This window comes from Cuculus canorus, chromosome 5 (assembly GCF_017976375.1).
Source record: "Cuculus canorus isolate bCucCan1 chromosome 5, bCucCan1.pri, whole genome shotgun sequence".
In the NCBI taxonomy this organism is placed as follows: Eukaryota; Metazoa; Chordata; class Aves; order Cuculiformes; family Cuculidae; genus Cuculus; species Cuculus canorus.
Window position 1 is genome coordinate 11,264,008 of NC_071405.1, and position 27,214 is coordinate 11,291,221.

The 27,214-nt window shown below is 38.2% G+C and overlaps 1 protein-coding gene across 5 annotated transcripts; it reads left to right on the forward strand.

Moving 5' to 3' along the window:
- Positions 1 to 1,145: 1,145 nt before the first annotated feature.
- Positions 1,146 to 27,127, forward strand: CCDC34 (coiled-coil domain containing 34). 5 transcript variants are annotated; one of them, XM_054069192.1, is made up of 7 exons: positions 1,146 to 1,357; positions 4,703 to 4,992; positions 9,539 to 9,671; positions 12,392 to 12,499; positions 23,216 to 23,374; positions 24,964 to 25,105; positions 26,657 to 27,121. In XM_054069192.1, exons 4-7 carry the CDS (start codon positions 12,395 to 12,397, stop codon positions 26,869 to 26,871), a joined length of 621 nt encoding a protein of 206 aa, XP_053925167.1. In that variant the 5' UTR covers positions 1,146 to 1,357; positions 4,703 to 4,992; positions 9,539 to 9,671; positions 12,392 to 12,394; the 3' UTR covers positions 26,872 to 27,121. The 5 variants fall into 5 exon arrangements, with proteins under 5 accessions (XP_053925167.1, XP_053925166.1, XP_053925165.1 ...); XM_054069190.1 differs by lacking the exons at positions 1,146 to 1,357; positions 4,703 to 4,992 and adding an exon at positions 5,251 to 5,496 and having other exon boundaries at positions 26,657 to 27,127; XM_054069193.1 differs by lacking the exons at positions 1,146 to 1,357; positions 4,703 to 4,992 and adding an exon at positions 5,389 to 5,508.
- Positions 27,128 to 27,214: the final 87 nt, after the last annotated feature.

Genomic DNA, 27,214 nt, shown 5'->3' on the forward strand with positions numbered 1-27,214 from the left:
GAAATGGAGCCTTTTTATCCTCTTACAAAAATAATGCATCTACTTAGCAACTTTTTGGCCTGGATCCCTTTTGCCTTTTTTTCATTTCTTTCCAGTAGGCCTTCCTGTATTTAATCATAAATTTACTCAGAAATTTCAAAGTTATACAAAGATACTTTTCTCCGATAATTCTTTTCACCTTGATTACTATTTTTAAGCCTTCAGTTTTAATTTACAGGGTAATATATTTAATTAAAAGCACGATGCAGAGTTTATTTCATATGTACTTTCAATTTAATAATTTTTAATTATATAGATGCTTTTGATCTTATACTGGTAGAGTAATAAGTTTATTTTTAGCAAGAGATGTTTTTAATATTACTTTTCACGCATCATACAGTAGAATCTGACTGATTTAGCACTAGAGTTCAGTTGAAGATGATTCAGTAAATAAGGAAGTAAAATCTGATATGGAGTAATGCCTCACAAATCGCTGTTTTCTTCACTGTTGTAAACTCAATGTGGAGGGTGAATGCACACATTTCATATGTTGCATTCATGGCACTATACCACTGTAAAATATCCTCATTTAGGTTTTACCTAAGAAATACTATTTAATAGTCACTATGGCATTTACTATAGGGAAATTATTTAGAATTTAGGTTAACAAAATATGAAGTGTCTCGATGGTTTCCTGTGACAAAAGCATAACCTGTAAGTCTGTTGATAATTTCAGCCCCCAAAATAAGCAAGTAAATCAATTACCTGACAATTTAAAAGATAGACACTTTGTGCAGAAGCATGAACTGGCTAAAGAAGTGAAGACTGCTCGAAAGCAGGAGGGCTGTGATCTCCAACCGACATAAAACAGCTGAGTTGAGTCAGAATCCTGCTATTGATTCAAACAGATGAGATTTTAATATAAATGCGTTTCAGAGTTCTTGCATATTGCTCTAAACAAGAGAGAAATTCTCATCTCAAGGCCGCACTTCTTGAAAGCAGATGGCCCCACATCTGGAATCTGGACTGGGATTAGCAGTGGGTGCAGTGTGTTGCACTGTGCTGTGAAGGGAAACCGAAGCAATCCAAGACCTCTCAGATTTCACAGCCTCTCTAATCAAGCAGAAATACTCATGCAGGCACAAAAATAGCCAGTAGACAAGTACAGGCAGTGCTCTGACACAGACCGTGGAGACAAGTAGTTTTCTGCCGTGCTCTCGTGCCTGCCACACCGTTTTTCCCCGCACTGGAAAATCTGAAGACTCAGGAAAAACTTCAACTATATTTGGTTCAAATTTTCAAATTTTTTTCCAGGTTGCTAGTAAAATTAAGATATTCTTTATTTTCTTCAAGCTTAAGGCTTGCTGTCTAAGCCACAGTAAGTTTTTATTTTTCTGTAGGATTATTCTTAGGCTTTTTCTGTGTTCCTGAATGTGAGTGGGGAGCTTGACATTTCATCCAAAAGCAATTTTACGTGATTTTTTTCATTAAATCTGGCTAGTATTAAGTTGATCTAAGAGGTTTCTTTCTGATGGCTTTTACATTTTTGGAGTCTGAGCTGATGCAGATTACAGTTGAAATGCTAAAATTCAAGTCCTTTGTAAAGAAGAGTTGGCAAATTCAAATGTTTCATAGAGTTGTCAAATCAGGGTAGTTTGTGGTTCAGGGTAGTTGATGTATGCCTAGAATTTAATTCCTTTCTACGTTTGTTACCTGTAAAATTGCTGTCTTGACATAATTTTCTATGTGCAATGTTTTTTCAAATACTGTCAATGGCAATTAGGGACTACTCGTGAGCAATTTGCCAGGAGCATTTGGATGTTCAGTCATGCTGATTGGCGTGACTAAACAGACAGAGCACAGGGCTGTGACTATATTGCTCTGTGTTTACTCTGAATTTAACTCCCTGTTGCTAGATGGTTACTTATTCCGTAGTCTGTGATGGTGTTAGCACTTCAGTTAGCGCTGAAAGACTGAATATAGCTTTCGTCATTTCTTTGCTGAGAAATTGGGCTGATTTTTCACAATGGTAACAACAACAGGTGAAGGGGTATATGTGTGTGTATATATATATTTATTCACTGCACTCAGTTGTTTGCAGCAACTTGGTGCTTCATCATGTCAGTTTGATTTTGCCCATAGGCTTAAGCAGTGTTAGTGCTTAATTCCTGCCAAGGCAGATGCTTTTTAGACACAGTTTTTCCTACTAGGGCACAACGTTCACAGAATTAAGGCTTTGCTATGAATCATGTCCTTGTAACATGCCATTTGTCTGCTTGTCAGTCCTCTGTGGCCATGGGAATTGTGTACCTGAAACTGCAGGATTGTTGTTTCAATCCTAAGTGTTTTACACAATGACATTGTTTGGGCTCTTACCCTGCCTGTATTAACTAGGGCACAGTGGCTGTGGAGCTGGCTTGACAAGTTGGGCAGAACATTAAGAAGATGAATAACAACAATGCTATTTCATACTTCCACTTCTCTCCAAAGTTGGATGCTTCTGCCATTCCAGTAACAATGCTTTCATTTCCCGAAAGGTGAACTGGCTTTTGCCACCCTCTGTATAGGCCATATCAATGCATAAATGCTGGTGCATTTGCCCAATTCCTGTTCTTGAATCTCCAAGGAATTACCGTATTCTGTATAACAACCTAGGGAGAGAAGAGAAAGACTGAAATGTTTGCATCGTTGGCAAGGTTGCAGCTGGCTGCTGCCTTGCTTTGAAATACTCATTTCATAGTTTCTGGCCATCCCAGATGAGCAGCTGTGGGGCTTCACTGGATGCAAGAGATGCCCAAGGGCAGTGAGCTCCAGAATTTCTCAGTTCAATGAGATAGGACTTTTTTTTTTTCTTTTTTAGTATTGATTTAAGACTGTTGCCAGTCTTCCTGATAAGATGGACTTTGAGGTTTTCAAGCCTTCCTAAGGTGTTTTAAAATTATGTTGGTCTGCAGCTTATTTAAATACTTGACCTTTTGATGCCCACCATGATGTGGAACTGCTCACTATGCTTGTTTAGTCACAAACAACTTTTATACTTATTTTATTTCCTAGCTGCATGCAGCACGTACACAGAAGTTAATGTAAAACCAGAGGTGGTTTGGATTTACCAAAGCTGAGGCATTGCATTGTGCAACTTGTTTCCTCAGAATGCAGTCTGATTTGAAATTTTCTTGTAACTTTTCTTGCCAGGAAACTCAGGTTCTAGTGAAATTCTATTGCCTGCAATACTTGAATCATCAGGTTAAATTATTTTAATGGGTGTAATTTGTTCTGTTATACACTGTAGCTGATAATACTTGACTTTTTATTTGATGATGATCAGCTCAACAATCTACCACAAATAGCTAGAGTTATTTTAATGTCACCAATATCAATTTGCTGCGTAGTAGTATAGTCAATATTATAGGAATGTTTAGATCAGAGGTGCATTCGGACTTTTTTTGTATTTTTCAGTGGAAAACTGTTCCAGATGATCGGTTGGTTATGAGCACATACTACCAGCAACAGGATAACAGTTGTTTTTCCTTACAGGAACTATAATAGTATTTCTCCAAGCTGCCAAGACTGCATTTTCTCATGAGATGGGAAGACAAATTAAGATGATCCACCACTGAAAGGGGAAAATCATTTAAACCTCACTTCTGCCCCTCCACTCCTTACGTTTTGTGTCTGGGCACTCCTGGTATTTGTTGTGTTGTGGCCTCAGTGCTTGTCAGATATCTCCATAAGCTTTAACTTGCTCAGACCACAAGTTACTTGGCCAAAGAGCTGGATAGTTTTCTACTTTGTTAGTAAGGTAATGTGGCCCGGTGATGGATCCAGTGAGCAAGGAGAGAGAAATGCATGCTCCTGAGAGACATGAGAGATGCAACCCTCTCAGCAAAGAAATTACAGTCTCAGGTGTCTATGAATCTACAGCCCAGGTGCCAAAAAGCCCATCGCAAAATTCCTAAGTATTGTCACATGGGCAATCTTTATGACTGAGTTAACGTTAAGAGTTGAAATATCTCCCACCTAACGTCCAATCTTAACTTCCCCCAGCACAGTTTGATGCCATTCCCTCTCATCCTATCACCTATCACTTGGGTAAAGAGACCAACATCCACCTCTCTGCAACCTCCTTTCAGGTAGTTCTAGACATGAATAAGGTCTCCCCTCAGCCTCCTCTTCTCTAGGCTAAACAACTGCGGTTGTCTGGGCTGCCTCCCATAATGCTTGTTCTCCAGGCCCTTCACAAGCTTCATTGCCCTTCTCTGGACACGCCCTACTGCCTCAATGTCCTTGTAGTGAGGGGCCCAAAACTGAACACGATATTTGAGGTGCAGCCGCACCAGTGCTGAGTACACGGAAAGGATGACTTCCCTGGTCCCACTGACTACACCATTTCTGATACAGGCCAGGAAGCCATTGGCCACCTGGGCACACTGCTGGCTCCTATTCAGTTGTCTGTCAGCTAACATGCCCAGGTCCTTCTCTGCCAGGCAGCTTTCCAGCCACTGTTCCCCAAGACTGTAACAACACAGAGTTGTTGAGCCCCAAGTGCAAGACTCTGCACTTGGCCTTATTGAACCTCATCCTATTGGCATCAGTGCATCGATCCAGCCTGTTCAGATCCCTCTGCAGAGCCTCCCTTACCCTCAAGCAGATGGACACTGACACTTCCTCCCAGCTCAGTGTCATCCATGAATTTACTAAGGGTACACTCTATCTTTTCATCCAGGTCATTGATAAAGACACTGAACAGGGCTGGACTCAGCACTGAGCCCTGGGGAACCCCACTTGTAACTGGCCTCCAGCTGGAGTTAACTCCATTTACCACCACTCTCTGGGCCCGGCCATCCAACCAGTTTTTAACCCAGCAGAGCGTGCGCCTGTCCAGGCCGGTGTGGTACTCAGTTTCTCAAGCAGAATGCTATGAAAACGGTGTCAAAGGCTTTACTGAAGTCCAAGAACAGGACATCCACAGCCTTCATCCACCAAGCCGGTCACCTTGTCAGAGAAGGCGATCAGGTGAGTTCCTTTCATAAACCCACGCTGCCTGGTCCTCCATCACCTGGCTGTCCTGTGGCAGCGCCTGCTCGGAGGACTTTACGGGCAACACAATACCTTTCACGGCCGATTCTCACCCCGCGCGCTCGCGCTCCTCCTCCCCAGGGGCGCGCGCTCCGCCCTCAGACGGGGCGGGGGCGGCGGGAGGCGGGGCGCACTGCGGGCTGCCGATGCGATTGGCTGAGGGGGCGGGGCGCCGCGGGGGCTGCCGGGAGCGCGCGGCGGCCCCGGAAGTGGCCGTTAACCTCCGCCTGAGGTGCCGCTCGCCGCCATGAGCAGTGGCGCTGGGGGGAGCAGGAGGAGGAGGGTTGCCCGCCTTAGCCCTCTGTCTTCTGACAGCTCTGAGGGCGAGGAGCCCCTCAGTTCCTCCGTCTGCTCCCCGCTCTCTCCCGCGTTCCGCCTCAGCTCCCCCAGCGGCGAGGAGGAGGAGGAGGAGGAGGAGCGGGCGGCGGCCTGCCTGAGCCGGTGAGGCCATAGGTAACCCCTGCGGCTGGGCCCAGGGCCGAGCAGGGAGCCCCGTGCCGCCCCCACCTCTCGTACCCACCGCCCTCCCCTCCAGCCCTTGGGGATTAGAGATTATTTCACGTAACTAGGGATTTGTTTGCAGAGATAAGCGCTTTAGGTGCCTTGTTTCCTTTTTACCTTGTGGTTTTCTCTTTTTACTGCTTCTTGGGAAGCTGCAGGTCGCTGCAGTCTTTCTGTGGGTAGTTGAGTATTTGGGAGGGTTTGTAACATTGGCCTGAGCCTCAGAGCCTTTGCAAGTTAAAAAGGCACAGCTACTCCTGTCATCCTTTTAAATATCCTTCCAGACTATTTTGCCTAGCGTATATAACTATAACCAGAGTCAGTTTTGTGTGTATACGTTGCAGGTCTTGTTCCTGAGGCTTATTTTCATTCCCTTTTAATTATACACCAACTTACTAGGTCTTCTTTCCCTCGGGATCTCCTCTGCATGACAGGATAATAAATAATCCTTATTCCTCCCTGTAAAACAGAAAGGGGAAGAGCAGGGTGTGCCTGTCTCGTTCTGAAATATGACCTTTGCAGTGGAAGCTATGCAGATCTGACCAGTAACTGGTGGTGGATGTAACCAGCCAGACTGAACTGAGCTAAAAGTGCCACTGGGGTAAGGGAAGGACAGCTAAGCTTCATGAGAGTGCAAGATTCTAGAGTACACTTCAAACTCCCATGGAGAGCGACGCATGGCTCCCACGTGGAGTGAAGGAATGTGGGCCACGCTGAATTTTTCTTACAAGGATTTCTTGTAAAGGTGTTAAACATCCAGGAAAAGTGTTTAAGTATAGTCAGAACCTTCAGGGTGAGAAGGGTATTAGCCTGTTTACGGTCCCTTCTGTTTCGGGTTTTTCTATTGACTCTCCTTTTACTCCTTCCCAGTAAGCAATTTTGTTCACGTGCCTTGAAGATCTGTAGCACTTGGTTCAAACTACTGTATCACTTTGCAGTTTGAGATGCTGCTTGAAGCAGTTCTCTCTTTGGGCTTGTTGCTGTAGTATTCCCTGGCAGCGGCAAGATGCAACTGAAGACAACCTCTGTTAGGGCCTGAGCTGGAACAGTCTCATAAAACTCTGTGGGCACAATATACACTTCACTCATGCAGATGTTGCATCTGAATAATACTGGTGCTGTGTTGTAATAAGTGTCTACCGAGTGTTCATGTAGCAGCTTCCGTGTATAACTGCCAAGATCTCAAAGGTGTAATAATAAAAAACACTTCTTACACAGCCACTACCCCCCCACGCGTATGCACACAGTCTCTCAAAGAGTCTTTTTGTTGTTCTCTTAAAAACTATGCAAAAATTAGCCGGAGGCAGACGTTTAACGTGGGAAATAGAGTATTTGCAGAAGAGAAAAGCTGAAAACAAGGCCTTGTGAAATGGTGTTAGGCGTTTTCATGCTTTCATTATGGATCAGCGTTGTATTTGATGGCATGGCTTAAGTGAGTCTATGGTAAATGATAATCACAGTATTTTCTATTAATCAGACTTCAGTTCTAATGCCAAATGTACCTAATTCAATTTAAGATGCTTATTTAAATATAAATGAATGTTTGAGAATGCAGTACTGTTAGGAAGTCTGTTATTTTAATTATTCTGAGGAACATGCTAACATTTCAGAAAATGGTCGCATGAAATTCAAGGTCTGTGTAGCTCAAAATACGTCAGGGAGAGCATGACCAGTGTCTGGTATGCACACTGAGAAGGCCTGGGTTCCAGTCAGGGCTCTGGTGCAATCAGAGGGATTTAGGCATAGTACCACTGAAGAGGATAAATGCTTCTCGTAACAATTCTTCATGTCAAACTTGTGTTTTCTTCTGATTAGACTTCTTTTTCTGTTATTTCTTACTTGTATACGATAAGTTTTTAGTTTATTACTGTGAATTTTTGTTTTGAGAAATTAGCAGCTTGAACTTTATAAGTACTGCTACAGGAGAACTCATAGTAAATATTCTTTTTTTTTAATTCATTCCTTCTGCTAGTCCTTTTTCTCCTAGTACAAGGTGCCATAATGCAAATCGTGCACAGCAAAAGAATGTATTGAGGAAGTATCCCTGCCCAAAATGTCAAGTCTGGACAAAGTTATGTTGATTTCCTGAATTTGAATGCATAATACTTTTATCCTTATCTTTAATAAAGTTTTCAGAGAGTTGTTTTCTAACAAAATGTGTTATTATGCATTCTTAAGTCACATCCCTTATTTTAGGTACCTGTTTGAAAACAGACTCTTAAATTTTTGGTCTTTTTACGCTGTAGCGTAAAAACCCTTGAGTGCAGCAGAACGTGTTGAACAAGGACAGGCTTGGGAGTGCTTGGCCTCTGCTTTTCTATCTGAGAGTTGGCTGTGTCAGCGTGTCCTATCAGTTTCGTTGTGCTGCCACGTCTTTGTGGAGGCACAGTATAAAGAGGGTTGGGGGTGATTCTGTGTGGGGAAAACAACCCTTTTGCACATTAGTTTCAGTGTCAAGCAGTTCCCCTGGATGTGTCACAGCGTGGCTGGTGAGCAGTCATGTTAGCACACGCACATGTGTGTAATAGTGAAAAAATGCTTAGTACTGTCATTGTCCCCAAATGCTTTGTATCGCAGGAATGTATTCTAAAGATTACTAGGACATTTCCCATGAATATGTCATACTGTTTATTAAAAAAAAAAAAAAAAAGCAGATATCTTATGCTTTGGTATCTAAGAGCTCTAGCTTCTAGCACTTATGCGTGTACTAAAAGTACATGGCAGGAAGTAATTTGAGGGCTGCTGACTTTACTGTGCAGTAAAAGCACCCAATACATGGTAAAAAAACCTTCGCCAAACACGGTTATATACTCCATTTTGACTCTGAGGAATTGACTGCTCTGAGCATCTCTCTATGTCCCATGCACACAAACGTGCACACCTCCCCCCCATTACTGCCCTGTTACTTTGCGATTTCTATCTGTTCATGTAATTGCTCTCTAACTCGCTTCTTTCAAAACTATATAGGCTTGAAGAGACCTCTGCAAGCTAAAGGATGTAAACTAAGCTGGGCAGTTTCAGATTATTTGGGCTGGTTTGGTTGCCTCTTCTGCAGCTTGAATTGAGCAAACAATTACTCATTGTAGTGAAGTAGGTAGATAGGTATTTCCAGAGCCCATATATGTGTTTGACATCCTAAAGTGAAGTCTAGTTTCACTGTTTTGTTGTTATGAAAAAAAATTCTGTACTAGACAGAGGAAGTTCTGTAAAGGAATCTATTGGCATGTTTTCATTTTTTGTTGGCTCAGAGCCTTATATACTATCTTAGTTATGATATAGTACAGGTATAGAATATTATAAAAGATATTTCTGGCCTGGGGCTAGGATTGCTGCATTATTCATGAGTAAAGAAGCTATGAGTGAGTTATGCAAGATATCCTATTAAAAGTCTAATAGAACCTTGTATAATATCATCAAGTACTGTATGCAAGCCATATTTCTTAAGTATGTTTTCTGTGAAATCTTCTTAGGATGTAAAATTTTACCTATTAGAGTGAATGGATTTTTAATCCTGAGGTCGCTTGGTGCCATGAATCCAGTTCTATAGGATTTGAAAGAAGAAACAATATTCTTGATCATAATTTCCTCATACTAAAGGCCCCTTGATACATGGAGCCTCTGTGACCAAGGTCAGGATATTAATGTTAAATGTATAATTTTCCTTGTTTTCTATATATGAGAATGAAGGTGACATTTTGATGTTTCTGGTTTTCATTTTTGTTTAGTTCACAAAAGGTAATGCTTGAATCTGTTCCACGCTTTGGAACACTAACAAGCTGGAATTTAGTAAGTAGAATGTAAGGGAGCTGCTCAGAGGTACATTAGAAATGCCATTTATCCATTCCAGCTATTACTAAGCAAGTAGAAATGTCATTGTCGCAATATACCATAAATGCCATTTTTCAAGGTAATAGTATTGCTTAACTTTTTAATTAAATATATTGCAGATAATATTCTTCCACATTTATTGTTTTTAATTCAGGAAGGTTGAAGACTCTGAGGTAGTAGGGGAAAAAGAAGAGTCGCCTTTGAAAGATAATCTTTCACCATGGGAAAAATGGTTCATTGGCAAAGAAAAGGAGCTACGTGCCCGCTTACAAGCTAGAGCTGTAGAGGTGAATACTTCCAGTTGTCTTACTGTTAAGTCTAGTAGAAATTAGCAAGTACCAAATACAGGATTTTTTTTTTCTTTTGCAGAAACACAATTAGTTTTGTCCACTATTTTTTAGTATCTTGGGCCTTCGTAGTTTTTGTATGTGACAGTGCTAACACAATTCATGCTACGTGCATTCTCTTCTGCTAAACGTTATGCTTCACTGAAGTGGTTCTGTATAATATTTTTCTTTTCCAACTGTCAAGTAATGGTTCAAGTTTAATATGTATTTATATAATTGGTACCGTGATTTTCATCATGGGTACATACGCCTGCATGTAGGTAACAGAACATGGCAGGGCGTATGCTGGGTGTAAGCATGCCAAGCTACTTGGTTAGATATGAGGTATGGTGTTGTTACCCATTTAGTGTGTAATTATACAGCCGATTGGTGTCCTTTCCCAGGACCTGTCTGAGCATTTTTTTCCCCCTCCTTCCACCTTTTACCCCCTTGCAGATAAACGGTTCTTGAATAATGAAGCTGGGGCAGAATTGATTGAGAGTGCTGTGTCTTTTCTTGAGTAATATGTTTGTAGTTGCAGTTATTTAAAGCCAAACTGGAAATACAGTCGTTAGAACAGTCATGTAAAAGTTGACCTTGAGCAATGTCCTAACCTTTCTGTGATTCACTTTCTGTAAAGTGAATATAACATAACTGTTTTATGTGGCCTGCTTCATGCTGTTTATAAATAAACACTCACAGCTGGAAGGTTCTGGATCAGTCTTTTAGAGGTCAGTATAACATCAAAATTGTTTGTTAAACTTGAGGAATATGTTCTGATCCATTAGTGTTCACCTCACTTTTCATGACTTTCCTTTTGGGTTACAGTTTGGTAATTGTATCTTCCTGGTTTGATTTTTAAGTATAAAAAATGAGCTAAAGTAATTTCTGGTGTCATAGTTTGCATATGGACTTCTCATGTGGTCTTGATGAGGAACCAAAGCAATTTATTCTTATGTATCACACAACAGCATTTATACAGTACTAAATGTAATCTGGAAGAAGTCTCTCAAATATAAATTAGGAGCAGTCCTAGGACAAGCACTACTGAAAGCCATGTAGAAATTGTTGGAATAGGTAAAAGTTTTAATTTGTAACATTTTGAAACCATTAGAAGTTAAACTGCAATATAGGCCACTCAAATAGCTTATATTGGGGGAAAATATATAATCAACATTTTTGCAAGATGCCAGAGTAGAATCATAGAATCGTAGAATGGTTTGGGTTGGAAGGGACCTTAAAGATCATCCAGATCCATCCCCCCTGCCATGGGCAGGGACACTTTCCACTGGATCAGGCTGCCCAATGCCCCATCCAACCTGGCCTTGAACACTTCCAGGGAGGGGTCATCTACAACTTCCCTGAGCAGCCTGTTCCAGTGTCTCACCACACTCATTGTGAAGAATTTCTTCCTAATATCTACACTAAATCTTACCCCCTTCCAATTTATATCCATTCCCCATCATCCTATCACTCCATGCTCTTGTAAAAATCCCCTCTGCAGCTTTCTTGTATTCCCCAAGAAATGAAGAATGAAGTATGTGGTTGTGATACAAAAATATATTACTTTATTTGCATATAAAAAATATTCCAAACTGGTAGTCTGAGAAACAACTGTGAAGTTCCAGATCTTTGGCTGACAGCAGCGCCAACTCTGCCCTGAAGGTCAGAAATATGAGTAAATGCTTGAAGTGGATAGTGGATGGGGTCTTCTAAGATACTTACAGTGTTGTCACCTTTTGTGGAAACCAGGATCCCTGCAATACAGATGTCTCAGAACTCAAATGAGGCGTTGGTTGCTGTAACTTTGCCTCAATACAGCAAGAGTTCTGTTTTCAAACTCTGTCTGTGTTGTGTTTGCTTTGAGCTCTCTGTAGGCTCCTATTTTTTCTTGATGTCTTACGAAATTAAAATTCAGTGTCATAAGAGAGTTCTTTCTGAACCTGACTGCAGTGTAGGGACCATAAAATCAGTTTCATGGAAGTAATTGTATCTATGTTTGAAGGCATGAAGCCTCATTGAAAAATAGCACTTCTGTGCTAATGCTGCAAGTAGAGGAGCTAGACACCTCAAATGGTCGTTTTAGTCATGTTTTTATTTTATTGATTCATTTTCTTGGAGAAAGAAACTCCTGTTTCTTTCTGTATGTCCTGTAAAGATAAAATACTTGAGAATTTCTTCTCTGATTCTCCAAATAAAGCTCTTGTTTCAAACTTTGTAAAATCTGCAATAATTTTGGCTTTAATAAGCTTTGGGTTTAACCCTAAGGTTCCTCTAGTTCTGGACATCACAAGTGATTAATATTAAACTTAGCTTTTGATGCCTTTTTGATGGCCAGTAAACCATGTAAATTTTAAATATTGTAGAAAAGTACTGCTGCAAATTAAATTTCTACTGACTGAAAGGGCATTTAAATATGCTAAGTGATTTGTTATGTTGAATCGTTTCCAAAGCCTAATTAAAATGTGTATTTTCAATGCATGTTCTAAAAATTGTACATTTTCATTGATTATATTTATGTTCTGTGTTGACTGTCATCCATCTTTTCCAAAATCTTCATGAAGGAAAAATTTAAAAATCTAATGCTTACGTTGTTTTAACTGCAGCACTATTTCCAGTATTGAGTATACTGGTGCACATGGTCACCACAGATTTAAGCTGTGTACTTTTTCTTTAATTAGGAAATGAATATACAGCTTGAAAAGATGAAGCAAAAGCAAGAATGTGAAAAGAGGAAAAGAATAGCTGAAGAGAAGCACAAGGAATGGGTCCAAAAAAAAAGAGAAGAGGTAAATGTTGCGTTAAATGCAAATGTTCTAGCACATACCACGTTAAGTAAACTTGTGTGGAATTTACTTAGGCTGTTTGGACAACCCTGGTTTTGGTTTGCTGTTTTAATTGAAAATTATAAAACCACACCAACACAGTTAAACATTTTTCCAAGACTGAATTATTTTCTTTTTTTACAAAAGGTATAATGATATTTGTTTTCTGATTAGTCAGATAACTGACAGTTCAGCTACGTCTTGTGCCGTTTTGCTAATTATAGTTGGGGTTTTGGTCTTCAGTGTACCCTACTCTTTCTGACTTCCTAGCGTCCAATGCCCAAGCGTTTTGGGTAAAGTGTACATCTTAACTGTCTGCAAGGCCTTGTACACCAAGTAAAGCCAGAAGAAGGATTTAGTTAAGTACCCTTGTGGACAGGCAAATAGCGTGGTAGAGTTTAGAGGGATAATTGAGGTGTGAGGCCTGATTCAGGAAATTCTCAGTAGACCACAGTTAGCAATTTTTTCATCCAAAAAGTCATTTCTGAGTGGGATCAAAAATTTTTTTGAGCTCTCTTGAGAGGGATGCCTAAGTCTGGGGTCAAAAGCAGACGGAATCCTGACCTCAGTGAGGCACTGTTGTGTGTGTACTGGGTGACAAAAATGGGAAAGTTTAGGAGGTCTGGGATTGTTCAGCCCTCAGTAGTTTGTGGACATATACATTCATTGTCTTATAGTCTGTAGGAATACCAGTTGCTTACAGTTCTGTAATTCTGGTTCTGAATAAAATCAAATAACAGTTGATTAAAAATACCATAATGGCACCTCTCCCCTATCTCCCCATCTTCAGCTTCTGCAAACTTCTACCGTCTGGGTCTTCCAAAGTCCTTTGTCTTTGTGGATTTACTGATTAACTACTTCTATTGTCAGTAGTAGCAGGAAGTCTTTTTTATGGTAATCACATCAGTCTAGAAGACAGGGTAAAAAAACATATCTGTTTCTGCACTTTGTAATGTTATGTTTTGGAAGGATAAGGTCATCCTTAGGCCATGTCCCAAGCTTTTACCAAAAGTAATCTGATTTTCATTTAAATCAGATGATTCATTGGCTAGTCTTTTCTGTAAACCAGGCTCAAATCAAGAACAAACTGAACTTAAAAGCTTAGCTGTCTTTAAGATATTAACATTTGTGCTGCATAGATCTTACCACTTCAAGTTTCCACAAGATTATATGTGGATTTGGACACAGACTGAAGGATAAATATGTTAATTCAGTGATTAAGATGGTGTTTAAAATTGTGTGAAGATTTCACATGAAGTTTAAGGTTAGATTCATAGGTGCTGACAGTTGCTATAGTTGTCTTGGGGAGAGTATATACCTCTTTCAGTTGGGAGAGCTCACTTAATTTCCTCATAGAAATATCGAATGGTACTCCTTGAGGCAAAATTCACAGTATTCCTCACTGAAATATGTGTTAACCGCTCACATTTTTCATATCCAGTTACTGATTCTGAGCCCCTTTGTGTAGACTGCAGAAGCTGCTTTACTTGACAGGAGGCAGTACTTTCGTGATCTCCTTCCCCATTGCCGAATACTGTACTGACATGGGAAGTAATGGATGGTTGAGTACATGATGCTTTTTCCTTCATCTTGAGCATCCAGCACCAGGAGACACTGCTGGAAAAATCTTTATACTGTGAATGTGAGATACGTTTGTGGCAGAAGGAGGATGTTTGTATGTCCGTGAAAAAAAATACTGCTGGTTTTCTGTGTGCTAAACCGGTGTTCTTGCGTTTTGTTGCATGGCAATGTCAATTGTGCTGCTCTGACTCTTAGTTCTTTAGGGTGGGGCTAGAAAGCAAAGCTTGAGCACTATTTTTGTTCACTGGCAGTTTCATTTTTTATTGTTAATATATATTTAAAACTATATGCTGTGAAAAATAAAAGAATCATAACCATTTATTAATATTCTATGTAAATAGCTTTTGTCATTTTAAAGGCTATAAATGAAGTAATATATTGAAATATGAGCTATCAAAGAACATTCTGAGCTCTGAATGTATTTATGCAAATATGGGGAAATTTTGCAGCTCATTAGGCATTAAAAGCTTAATAAAATCAACTGTCAGGTGCTGTACTGGTTCTATTAATGCCTTTATAATTTTCAGTAACGTACTAGATCTCTGCCGGACAAAAATAGTCCTACTTCTCTCTCTCTCCTAAGGTTGAGTTGTTTGTAAGCAAACAGTAAATTTTCTGTTGTTTTGTTGTAGGTGTAAGAGCTCCGTTTTTTACAAGTTACAGGAATATTAATCAAACTATTTTAGCTCTAAAAATGTCTCCAAGCATGTTTTTGATAGCAGGATAAAATTTACTTGAACCCAATGTGATTTTGTATATAGCTAAAACTTACATTTCTGTGCTGTTAGATTTATTTGTAAAAATGAGGACAGCATGATTGTGAATGCTGAGAAGGCAAAATTGTCAGTGTTCAGTGTCATGTTTTCGTTATTAAAGCAGTCTTGATTTGAGTGTCATGCAGAACTGAACATAGATCAGCGAAGCCATTAGAATCTGCCTTAATCCTTCTGGTGTGTTAAAATGTTTGCTTGATTGCCAATTGCTCTGTTTAGACTCCAGTTTGGTAAGGAGCTCTGTGTAGGCAGCTCACGGCTGAACTGTGAAGCTTAAAAAGAAGGGAATTGATGTCCTCGATCCCCATCTCATCATAGAACTAAAATTTAAGTAGGTATTGAAAAACTATTTTTTTTAATTTTTATTTTTATTTTGAAAAATACCTAAGCTGCTGTCTGAAGCCAGTTTGGTTTTTTTTCCCTCATTTATTCTTAAGTTAATTAATTGAAGATGTACATAGCCTTCTTTCTGGAAGAAGATTTTAGCCTAACAGCCTCATCTCCCAGGAATGAGGTGCAATATGAAGAACTCCTTGTTAAAGTTTGGTTAATAAAACCTTAGTCTTTCCAGACTCCCTCTCTTCTGTGACCTCTTATTGGTATTTCTCTAAAGAACTGAGGATGGGTTTGGCTGTGGACCTTCATGTAGTCTCATATGAAATGTTTTCTTCATGTAAGCCCCTTCCTTTATAGTGTGTAAGCATAATTTGGGTTCAAGACTTGCCCACCTATCAAGAGTGCTATCTTTACAAGACTGTATCTGAAAAACCCCAGCTACATGTGACTGACTTCCTAATGTTTTGCCCTGCAATAGAAAGCTCGTTGACAGTAGCAAGTTTCTTTTTCTTCTCTCGTTTTACATGACCTTTTGATCCTGGGATATGGAGTCTCTTTTATTCCTATCAGTAACTATGGGATTGAACACTTAAGTAAGATATGTGTAATTGCTGTATTCCTGATTAATTGCCTTCAAATCAAAGTACCAAAGGCTTTGAGAAATGCATTGTGGATGCATAAGCTGGGAATTGTCTGTAAACTGATGTGACTTTAATTCTTCAGAACATTGTTGTAACAGTCAGAACCTTTTATGAACTCATACTGAATAAAATATTAGGATTAAAGATCAGGCCTAATGACAATAGCTTTTTGATTAAATATATAAAAAAAAATAACAGTGATGCAGTGCCCTCCACCCTCTATGTTCTATTTACTATTATATCTTCCAGTCATATTTAATCCATCTTTATTGGCACTTCAAAACTACTTTGTTCTTAGAATGCCAATAGAATATGAACTTACAAATACCTAGAGTATTCAATTCATGTATATGCATATGTGTACATGTAAATATATTATATATTGTTGTGGATTAGCCCTGGTAGGCAGCTAAGCCTCACACAGTGGCTCATTCACAACCCCGCAGTGGGGTGGGGAAGAGAATCAAAATGGTAGAAGTGAGAAAACTCCTGAGCTGGGATAAGGACAGTTTAATAGGTAAAGCAAAAGCTGTGCACACAAGTGAAGCAAGTAAACAATTAATTCACTACTTCCCTATGGGCAGGCAAGTGTTTAGCCTTTGCCAGGAAAGCAGGGCTTCATGTTCCATGACAGTTACATGGGAAGACAAACACAAACAGTAAGTCCTGTACGTCCTGACATCCTCTCTCTTTCTTCAGCTTTTATTGCTGAGCAGTGTGTTATATGGCATAGGATATCCCTTTGGTCAGTTGGGATCTGCTGTCCCCAGCTTCTTATGCACCCCCAGCCTGCTTGCTGTTGGGGCAGAGTGAGAAACAGAAAAGGCCTTGAAGCTGTGTAACTGCGGCTCAGCAATAACTAAACCACTGCTGTGTTTTGGACTCTGTTCTGATCACAAATCCAGTACACAGCACCACAGGAGCTACTATGAAGAAAATTAACTCCCTCCCAGAACAGTGTATATATCTGAAATATCAAAAGCAGAATGCTTGCATCCTTCAACTTGCGTGTAGTACTTTATGCTATATTAATGTGGTATCTGACAAAGTTGCAAGTGATGTTACACACTTGACATTGAAAAAAAACTAATTATTCTAATACCAATGTGGATTTGATTAGTGTTTCAACTGCTTTCTGCATTATTGCATAGAGAATAATGCACCACTTTTTATGCTTTCTTAAAAGTAAATACGAGCAAGGCAGGCATTAATCATAGAACTTTGATGTTCAACTTTTTTTGTTGTTAATTTTTTTCTTCCATGAATCCACATTACTTACTTAATGGAAAACAGGTATAGGATGGGGACATTCTATTCTGATATTTTCGCACTGGAAATTTGTTCTTATAGTTTACTTTGCTGATGGCTGATAGTCTTTGTAAGAAGCAAAAAGCAGTAAGAAGTACAAAAGCCTAGACTAAAACAATGTCTAAATAATGAATAACGATGTTCTTGGAGCAGACTTTCTTTCTTGGTGTGCTGCATAATTCCTCACAGGAGAGAGACGTAGATTCTAACTCTTACTCCAAAGGCATCTTGTTTAACATGTATTTTATCTCATCTTTGTTAGTATAGAGCACAGATTGTTCAGCAGCTTGAGCATGACTTTCAAGTTAGAGTCATGTGCTCACTCATGCTAAATTGTTAATTATTTGATGAGCATCAGTACTGCTTCAACATAAGTGGTGGAGAATCCTGTCATCCCAGCTTGCATCCTGGTAGATTAAGTCTTTTCCCCACAGTGGGACATGTTAGTTTGTATCCCCTCAGGCAGAGAGGTAATGAAATCTGGATCTTTCCTGATCCTAGATTAATATACTAACAGCTGAACTCTTGCTCTGAGTTAAAGCAGTGGTTGCTGCTACATTTTATGTAGAGCCTGATGTGCTGTGATTTTTACCAACAGTTTAGACTTGAAAGAGATGCTGAGATCTTCACCTTTTTCAAGACTGAAGCCTTTGAAGAAATGTATTTGTGAAGAAAGCTTAAATATCTAGCATAAATTCTTTCCAATCTTGAGAACCAACTGCATTTCAGAATTAAAATTTTCTTTTTATATGCCCAAGTCTCTCTTTACATATCTAACCTTTTTTTTGTGACTCTGTGCTTAATTTCTTAAGGGTTATTTTTCTGCATATTGTGTTTTTTCCAGCATCCAGATCTGGAGTACTTTACAAAACAGACTTTTTTTTTTCTTTTTTTTTCTTTCTTTTTTTTAGCAAAGTGTTGATGTGTCTTTATGCATAAACTTTTCTGTGAGGTAATGCATAAACTTTTCTGTGAGGTAATGCATGGCCAATGCCATGGTTATAATTTTTGGGTTGCACCTGAATCATAATTGTATTCAGACTTTTAGAATGAAGTAACTTCTGGTGCTTAGTATTAGAATGAGTTTTAGATTGACTTACGGAGGAGGGATTCAGGGTGGCAGATGATAAAAATATGAGTGCTCATGTATTTCAGCAGCAATCTTCTGAAAATCCCAAGAGTGTTCAGGGACCAAGTACACTAAGACTTTCTGCTTGTTGCACACATTGAGTACCCACTTAAAAGGAACGTAGTTTGTTAGAAAGATCCATGTATATATCTACTTCTCCAGTTACTAGACTACAGTGGGGTCTGCATTGAATTTGTGTGAGCGTGAGCAGTAAATCATTGTAAACCTGCCTGTCAGTAGACAACTGCAGCTCAGTGTTCTTTCACTGACCTCCTTTCTATCCTCTTGTTCTTTTCACATGCCAGTTCTAGAGAGATTAAAGAAGTATTTCTGTGGGCTAGGCTTGGTGACTGAGCTGTGTAATAGGGCGGAATCGAAAAGATAATAACAGTTGGCTGAACAACCCAGATTTCTGAGGCTGCTAAATATGATTGACATTCAGGATTAGTATGAGAATAAATAAGGAAATTGAGATGTATGTTCTGATGTTGGCAGTGTGGATTTTTCCAATATTTTGCCATCAGTCAGCATAAAGTGATGCTAGAATTTGGTAGCTAAGATCTCAAACAGCTGTGAAATAGAACCATCGGTCTAGGGGAGAAAAAATGTCTGCAGCGTTCTGCAGACCAGAAAATGGGAGAAGATTGCTGTGAGAAGTATCTTAAAAATATAAACCACAATATTAATTTCTGGAAATATTTCTGTTCGGTGACATTCTACATAGAAAATGCAGAACAGAAAACAGCTCTGCACTTTACCATTTCCAGCCTCTTATTTAATCAGTGCTATGAAAATACAGAAATACATATTTTATTGGTTTGCTTCCAGTTAGATGTAGTGTCTCAGTTTTGATGGGTGGTTTTTGTTTTTTTTGATGGAAAATTATTTAGTATGTCAACCTTCTGTAAGGAAGAAAGTGGGATACTTCTTCAGATTTTAAATTCCTTTGACAATTCTCCATGTCTGATTTTTCTGGAAAAGTTAGTAGTTCTACTGATGAGCCATTGGTTTAGTACTGACTCAGTGAGACACATGCTGCTTACTGAGTCACCATCACTCGTCCATGGGACAGCTGGATTTGTTTTGAGTGGGGGATTTCCAAGTACTGACCTAGCCCAGGTTTTATTACGTTCTGATGCTTGATAGGATCATAGCCCAGAGCGGTGAACCCGCAGGGCAGATTTGTATCCTTTTGCCGTAATAATGTGCTTGGGTGGGATGGTGGGAGAACGAGCCTTTCTTGCAATGAATAATTGAATGTTTTACAATCAATACCTTAATTTACGTAATACCTGTAATCATATTTTAAAGTACACGTAGATTTGCTAGTGGTTTAGTGAATAGATCACGTCTGTTTTGAACACAAGATCAAAGAGAATTTTTAAAACCCAATCTGACAACACCAAGTATTGGGTATAAACAAATTATATAATTTCTCTCCCCCTGTATATATGTGGAAGGAGAGTGAAAAGACGATTGAAGGACATGTACATTAATATGTGCATTCTTAGCATTTTTAATAGGCTTGTATACGGGAAAGTAACGGAGATTGGGGAAGCTGAGAAGGCCAGGGTGACAGGAGCTTGATATGAAACAGGTTATTAAAGCAGCTGGGAATGTGGTGTGCACTAACTTTATGAACGAAAAATTGTTCTGTGCGTGAGAGAAAGAGGAAGCATTTCTGATTTGTCTGCGGAATAATTTGTAGGCAGCTGCAAAGTCTGCAGTTCTGCAGGAAGTCTCCCCATCTTAAGGATGTCTCACTGAAAGTAAAATTTAGCAACAGTTGTGGTTTTCATGGTAGCGTGCATATCATTGTTTGTGTAGGACCTAATGAAATTTAGGTTGACCTAGGTAGCTAAACTCATCTGAAGTATTGTGATCAAAGATACGTAACTCAAGGAGCTTCTCTGCCTTTTAATTACAGTCTATAGAAAGGTTTTTAGTATATTTTCTGCTTAGACTTGTCCATTATTGAACAATTACCCTAGATATGGAAGGGGCCCATTTTTTCTGTTTTCTCCTTTATTTATTTTCATACTTTTTATATGACAAGACCCTTAGATAAAGACTGTAGCTTTGCAAGAGCCTTAGTTTTGTAACTTACTTTAATGTACAATAGAGATAAGCCATCAAACAACAAGGTTTGAAATGTTTGTAAGCCTTCTTCACCAATGGTTTTAACCCATTGATTTAGTATGTATCTCTTATATACATTAATGCTTTTTATGTGTTCCAGACTACCATTGTGCTGAAAGAGGAGTTGTTGAGACATGCATGCAGGGAATGTTTGGTAATGAAGGGACAGAGGAACAGCACTGAATAAATGAGAGTAAGATGAATTTTAGATGAAGAAGGAGGAAAAGCTTAGACAGCTGCTTATTTGTTTTTCAGGCAGCTGATACTTATGATGTGCACAATTTGCCAAACGTAGATTATTTTTCCTTTTTAACTTATTTAAACGTGGAACGGTTTGTTTCATAACAAGAAAGATCATTTCCATTCTTCACTGGTACAAAAATGTTTCAGAATCTCACCTTTTTTGTTCTAGAATGAATTTTTTTTTCCTTTGTCTTAGTTGTAAATAATAATTTTATCATGTGTACAGGCCTTGCAAACAGTCATGTTAGTAAGATTTCCATTATTTTGTGGTCATATGGAGTTTTACATTCCAGAATGTGCATTGAAATTGGAGTATACTCATATCTGACCATTTTCTCTACACTGCAGAACAGATTCAGCTGACGTTAGCTATTATGTATTAGAAGTGAAATGAAAAAAAAAAAAAGGAGAAAATGTAGTTAATAACTAATTGTTTTGTGAAACTGTGTGCACTGTGTACACAAATAACTCTGTTTTGACAAAAGTATACCAAAACAGTGGTACTGAAAGTATCATCATGGTTCAGGAGAAGCAGCATCCACCTTGGAGATTATGGTAAATACAGTTAATAAGGCATAGCTTGTAAAAGGTGGAGAAAAAAACACAGTTAATACGTCATTTAGCTGCCAGTCTTAAAATAGTAATTCTTCTGGTGTTGGCAAACGCAGGATGGGCACACTACCTCAAGCAGTTCTGTAAATGGACTTCTTCTGGTAAGAAGTTTGCACTTTAGCTTTATAACATGCTCAGAAAAAAATGAGTGCCAAGAGTAAGCTAAGATTATGCTTAGAATTATTTCTTTAGTCTGCCAGTTTCGTGTAGTGTGGATAAGGATTCAAACATAAATGCATTTATTATCCAGTACTGTGTCTTACAAAAACTGGCAAATGTTTTAACCTGAAAGCAATGCAATTTCTCTTTATTGGCTCTGTTTTTGCATCATCATCTCATCCAATAAATGGCAGAAATGAGTTAGTATTTTGCAGGGCAATATAGACTAAAGTTTTTATTCTATGTGGTGCAACTTTATGAGATTACTTGTAAGTTTTGGTGCAGAGCACGAGGACTGAATCAGCATATATCCATTGAGACCAGACTGAGAGAATAGTGCTGGCCCCTAGTTCCAGTATTATGGTTCCTGCTTCATAATGCCTAATTGGATTTTCCAGAAGTGCAATAAATCTGGAAAAAAGAAGTGGGAGGGGACCATGGGGTGAGCAGGGCAGAGCTCTAGCTTTCTGCCTTTTTGTAAATCTAAGAGGTAAAATGGGAAAGTAAGTCTATTCCTACTCTTCTTGTGAATGTGTTTTTCATCTTTTCCATTTATTTATTGTAGTTTGCAGTTGTAGTTCTAGACATTTGACATCAATGCTGCCAACAACAATAATTCTAAGTCAGTGTAAGTTCCTGCTAGACTACACGTCCCTTTTCTTCAAGAGGAGTATACAGGGGAGCATACGAGAAAAAGACTTCTTATGAGAAACCAATGATTTTATTCGACAGCTCTTTTCTATAAAGTAGAAACTTCGATCTCAAGCCTTCTGCCTCTCCTCCGAGTCATGTGCACAGCTTGTCTAGTAAAGATTTTTGCCTCTGTGTATATGCAGGTTCTTCAGAGCTGAGCAAGCTAAGCAGAAGTAGTACTGATTCAGTAGAATCCCAGACATTTTGTAAAGGTTACAGGGAAGGGAAATGAGAGCTCTTGTTAGTCTTCAAATGAAAATACCTCCTTCTCCATATCAAGAAAAGAACATTGATGTGTGCTTGTTTGCTTAGAAAATGTTCCCCAAAATGTTGTGTACCATTAGATACAGACACACGGAAAAGATGTAGAAGTGAATGACAATGTCTGTATATTATACCTTCCAAATTATACAGGTAGCATTTTCACCTCTCTGTCAGTTACACTAGAATGTGTTTTCTCTTTTTCCCTTTCATTTTTTGAAGAGGAGAAATGTGTAGATTGATTCATAGAGGCCTGTATGCTTATTCACTTATTAAAAATGTAGAGAATACTGCCCAACGTGAACTGGATTTTCATGTGAATCTTTTATTTACATACCAGTTTGTGCTTAAATATGCTGAACAATCTGCATATCTCATTGACTCTGAGCAGGGGCAGTTTGTCTGACTTCCATTTGGAACTGTACTGGCTCTGGATTCACTGAAAAGTGCAACTAACATACCACTGTTAAGAGTTGCAGCATATAGTTTCCAGAAATACTGAAAGTGTTAAAGTGTTTTAAAAAACGTCTGAATAAATAAAAGAGTAGTAAATATAATAACACAAGGAGTCCTGAAAGTAAATTATTTTATTGTTTTGTGGCAAATTTGTGTTTAAAACTATTATATCTGGAACCTAGTGATAAATAGGTTCTGTCTTCAGAGAGCTTACAATATGACTTATTTTCAGGGTTATGATAATTTCATTTGTAAATACGTAATACAATTAACTGTGTTCTTCAAAAGTATTGCCCACTCAAATATACTGAAAAGTTTCTATTCTCTTACTTTGATCTGTGTCATGTAGGAAAGAAGGGAAAAGGAACGAAAGTTGAGCAAAGAAATGGCAGAAAAGGCCACAAGGGAACTAGAAAAAATGCAGTTACAGGAAAAGGCTGAAGTAAAGTATAAAGAATGGTTAAAGAAGAAGAGAGTTGAAGAGGCAGAAAAGAAGAAGAAAGAGAAGGTATTAATCAACTAATCATTTATTTGGATGAGGATACCTAATGTTTAACTTTTATTAAATATATTATTTGATTAAATTGATTACAACGTATCAAGTGGCAGTGTTCTACTTGAGAAGAACTTTGAGAAGTTGTTGTGTTGGTACATGGAAGATGTTGAGGTATGATCAGCACAGCAAAATGCATATTAATGTATTTTTGTTAATAGTCTTTGCATACCCACTGCAGTTGTGATGTGATAAGGGAAAGAGAAATACGAACTGCACAGTGTACCTTTATTACTCAGTCCATTACAGGTGACACAGGCAAAAAATAGGTGGCATTGTGGTTTTTTTTGTCCTGGCACCACTGTTACATTATTATTATGCTTCCACATATTTCTAATTAGAAGCATTTTATATCTGTCTGTACCAATCTGATGCTATGAATTCTAATTTTAACGTTATTTCTTTATGTTATTGGTTAATCATGTATTAATCTGTATATTATTATAGTGAGTTTCAGAAGATCTCTTATTGTAAAACTCCTAAAGTACACGCTTTGAGATCTTCTAGTTGTCTCTAATGAGGATGTGCTGGTGGGAATCGCCTAGAATTCCTCTGAAATACCACATATTGGTAATGATTATGCCTCAAAAACTATGAAATGTGTGACCAAATATTCTGTCTGTGAAGATTGTATTTTAATTTAATGAACATTTCAGTATAATTTTTTTCTATAATATATATATTATAGGAGTACTACACTACTGTTGTAGCCAAGTGTGGGGTAAGATTATGCTGACAAGAATTTACCTATATTCCTCCTGTAATTACAGCAGTTGTTCTTGAAGTGCAGAACACATTTCTAAGTAATTCACAATGACGTATAAAAATTTCTTTGGATTAACTTTAAACTACCGTAAACTGTTTCAGTTTTCAGGCCTTAATAACGACCTTAATTTTGCAGTCTTTCAAAATTTCCCATATAATTAAAACATCTATAAATACTCTATACTGGTAGTGTTTATTTCCATCTTACTGATCTGCTGTCTCTGCTGAGCCACTAAATGCACAGCACAGGAGCCTTGAGACCCAAAAAATGAAAATGGACTTAACCCACGTACATTCTTTTAGTCACGTCTTCATTATGTAGGTCCTTATCAATTAAACTTCTGATTCATGGCTCCCCAAGCCTGCGCCAGGCTTGTAGGTGACCCAGTCATGGCTGATAGAGGGCTGTAAGAATATGGGTGAATGAGAAGAGCGGATGGCTGTCCCTGATGCAGTAGCCTCTTTAGGTTAACTGCAGCACAGCAGGCCCTGGTCATTTGCCCGTTATGTTCAGTATAGCTTCTACACGGAGTCTTCAAAAAGGTTTCTGAGAGGTTTCTTTCAGAGAAACACTGGATTAATTTGGAGGTTGGGTCTTTTTAATTCAGATTTAAAGGAAAAAAAATGCAACTTTTACATTGTTGAGAAAATATATTGGTATTGAAAAACATATTTGAAATATATTCAGCAGTCTGGGAATCTGCAAAAGATTCAGTTACCATTTTGTGTAAGTTGTATAGTGGTTTGTGTATGAGTAACTTAGATTTTTTTATTCTTAGGAAAAAGAAAAAGAAAGGGAAGCTGAACTGCAGGAGAAGAAAGAGAGATCAGAGAAGATCTTTAAGGAATGGCTACAGAATGCTAGAAATAAGCCATGTCCTGTTTTAAATGGTTATGGCTTCCCACGTGGGAAGTCTACAGGTTTGTACTCCTACTACACATATGTAGTGACGTAGGTTTATGGTTCCTTCCCTCTAATCTTGTAATGTAAAATGAAGCCTGATGAAGATTTTTATTCAGTATTTAATTTGATACATGGAAATGAATAAGGTATAAGTTGGAGTAGCTTTTACTCTGAGACTCTTTGTGAATTTTTCAGAGCCCATCATGGTTTCTAGGAGGAAAAGGATACTATTTGAGAGAATAGTCTAGCATACCAAATTATAATGGATTTTTATGTCATCTTCCTTGTCAGACATAGGAACCACTAGAGCAAATCACTAGTATCTGTGAAGTGCATCAGTTATCTGGGCATTCTTGTAAGTTAGTGTTTATGTTACAGTAGCTGTGGGTCAGCTTATCGCACCTGAATCTCCCTTAGAAAAGAGGTATTTTTGTGTGATGCAAAGGTTAATAAGCTGAGAGAAGTCCTATCTGAAAAAGAAGATATGGAAATCAACCTGTATTCTGAGCTCTGGTTTCCTTTCAATTTAGCTTTGTTAAAAGCAATGCTGTTGATAGTGTGGTGTTGGTAAGTCTTACGTTATTTTTGTATTTCTTGTCATCCTACATGGTACAAATTCAGAAAAGCAGTAAGAAATAGTACTGCATTTTACACTTGAGTGCTTACTTAAATTTTCTTTAAAGATATATCTATACTTTTGTTTGGGTTTTTTTCATAGAATTAAAATCATTGTTACTTGAATTCATAACAGAAAATATTTTAGCACCTAAATTCCAGGCTCTTTATATTTAAGAAAATGTATAAAGCAGGTGAACAACCTTTGCTCTTTTGCTTACATGTGTTTATAGAAGGTGATACACTTTGCCTTTGTGTTTTGTTTTGGACCTTCATTACTTCCTGACAACTGCAATCACTTCTTCAAGTGATTTTTTTTTTAAATTTCTATATTCAGACGTGTTTATGCAATAAAATTTATTATAGACTTTGTTTTACCCTACCACATGATATATGCACTGAAATTTCACTACAGACTAATGACTGATAGGGCAACATATTCTTTCTGTTGCATTCTAGGTTTTCTGATATTGCTTTATGGGCCTGAAGTTATTAGCTGCAGATTGTTAATGTATATGTGGATAATTAGTGTATTTTTCTCTTCAATAAAATGAAGAATAACAGTTAAGCAAAGATGGAAAAATACGTGAGCTTAGCATATATGGTGACAGGAAGTTATGTTTATACATGCTTTGGAATAATGCAAAGTAGCGAATTTGTAGAAATTTACAGCTTTCAAGTATACAAAGGGCTGAGCATTCTGACTGTTACACAATATTTGACCACTTATTTTTTTAAATGGAGATGAAGAATATGCCAGTTATTGGTAAAAAAAGAAAAAGATGGTAGATCTATTGCTTTGAATCACTTAAATTGTGATGGGCCTATGCTGTCTTCCTCTGAGCATGCTGTTGTGTCTGTCTTAGTGTAGATGATTGTTATAACTGCTTGCATTGTAAAGCTTGTAGTATAAATATTCCTTTTTAGTTATGTGTATTTTCTAAACATTTTAGGCTGTGCTGATGGAAATTGGTACCCAGTTCCAGCATATTGTAACCCCATTCCTTGGAAACCTGTACATACGCCTCCTCCAAAAGAAGACAATATTCGTACTAGGAAGAAGAGTAAGAGACCTGCATCTTGTCAGTCACGTGTGTCTTTGCCTATTGTAATTAATAAACCCAAGAACAACCTTTGTGTTGGATCCTTGTGCAGAAAGCAATTATAGTGCAGAAAGTAGAACTGTTTTTATTATCTTGAGTGAACTGGGCCATAAATATGAAGTTGCGTGTAGTTATATGTCCAAAACAGGCTGCTTTTTTTAAAAAAAAAACAATTTTGTGAACAGGTTTTGTATTTATGGCAAACTGACCAATCAGTTTTTCTTTTAATGCTTTTTTAATATGTTGCATTTTAGTAAAAAAAAAGAAAAAAGTCATATTTAGCCAATTGTAATGGAACTGTACTTCAATACCAATAAAACGCACAGGATCGTTTCTTCCTTTCCTCCTCTTGTTGTTGAAGGAGTCCTTTTGTGTATGTGATTATTCTTTTGGGTGACATTATTACTG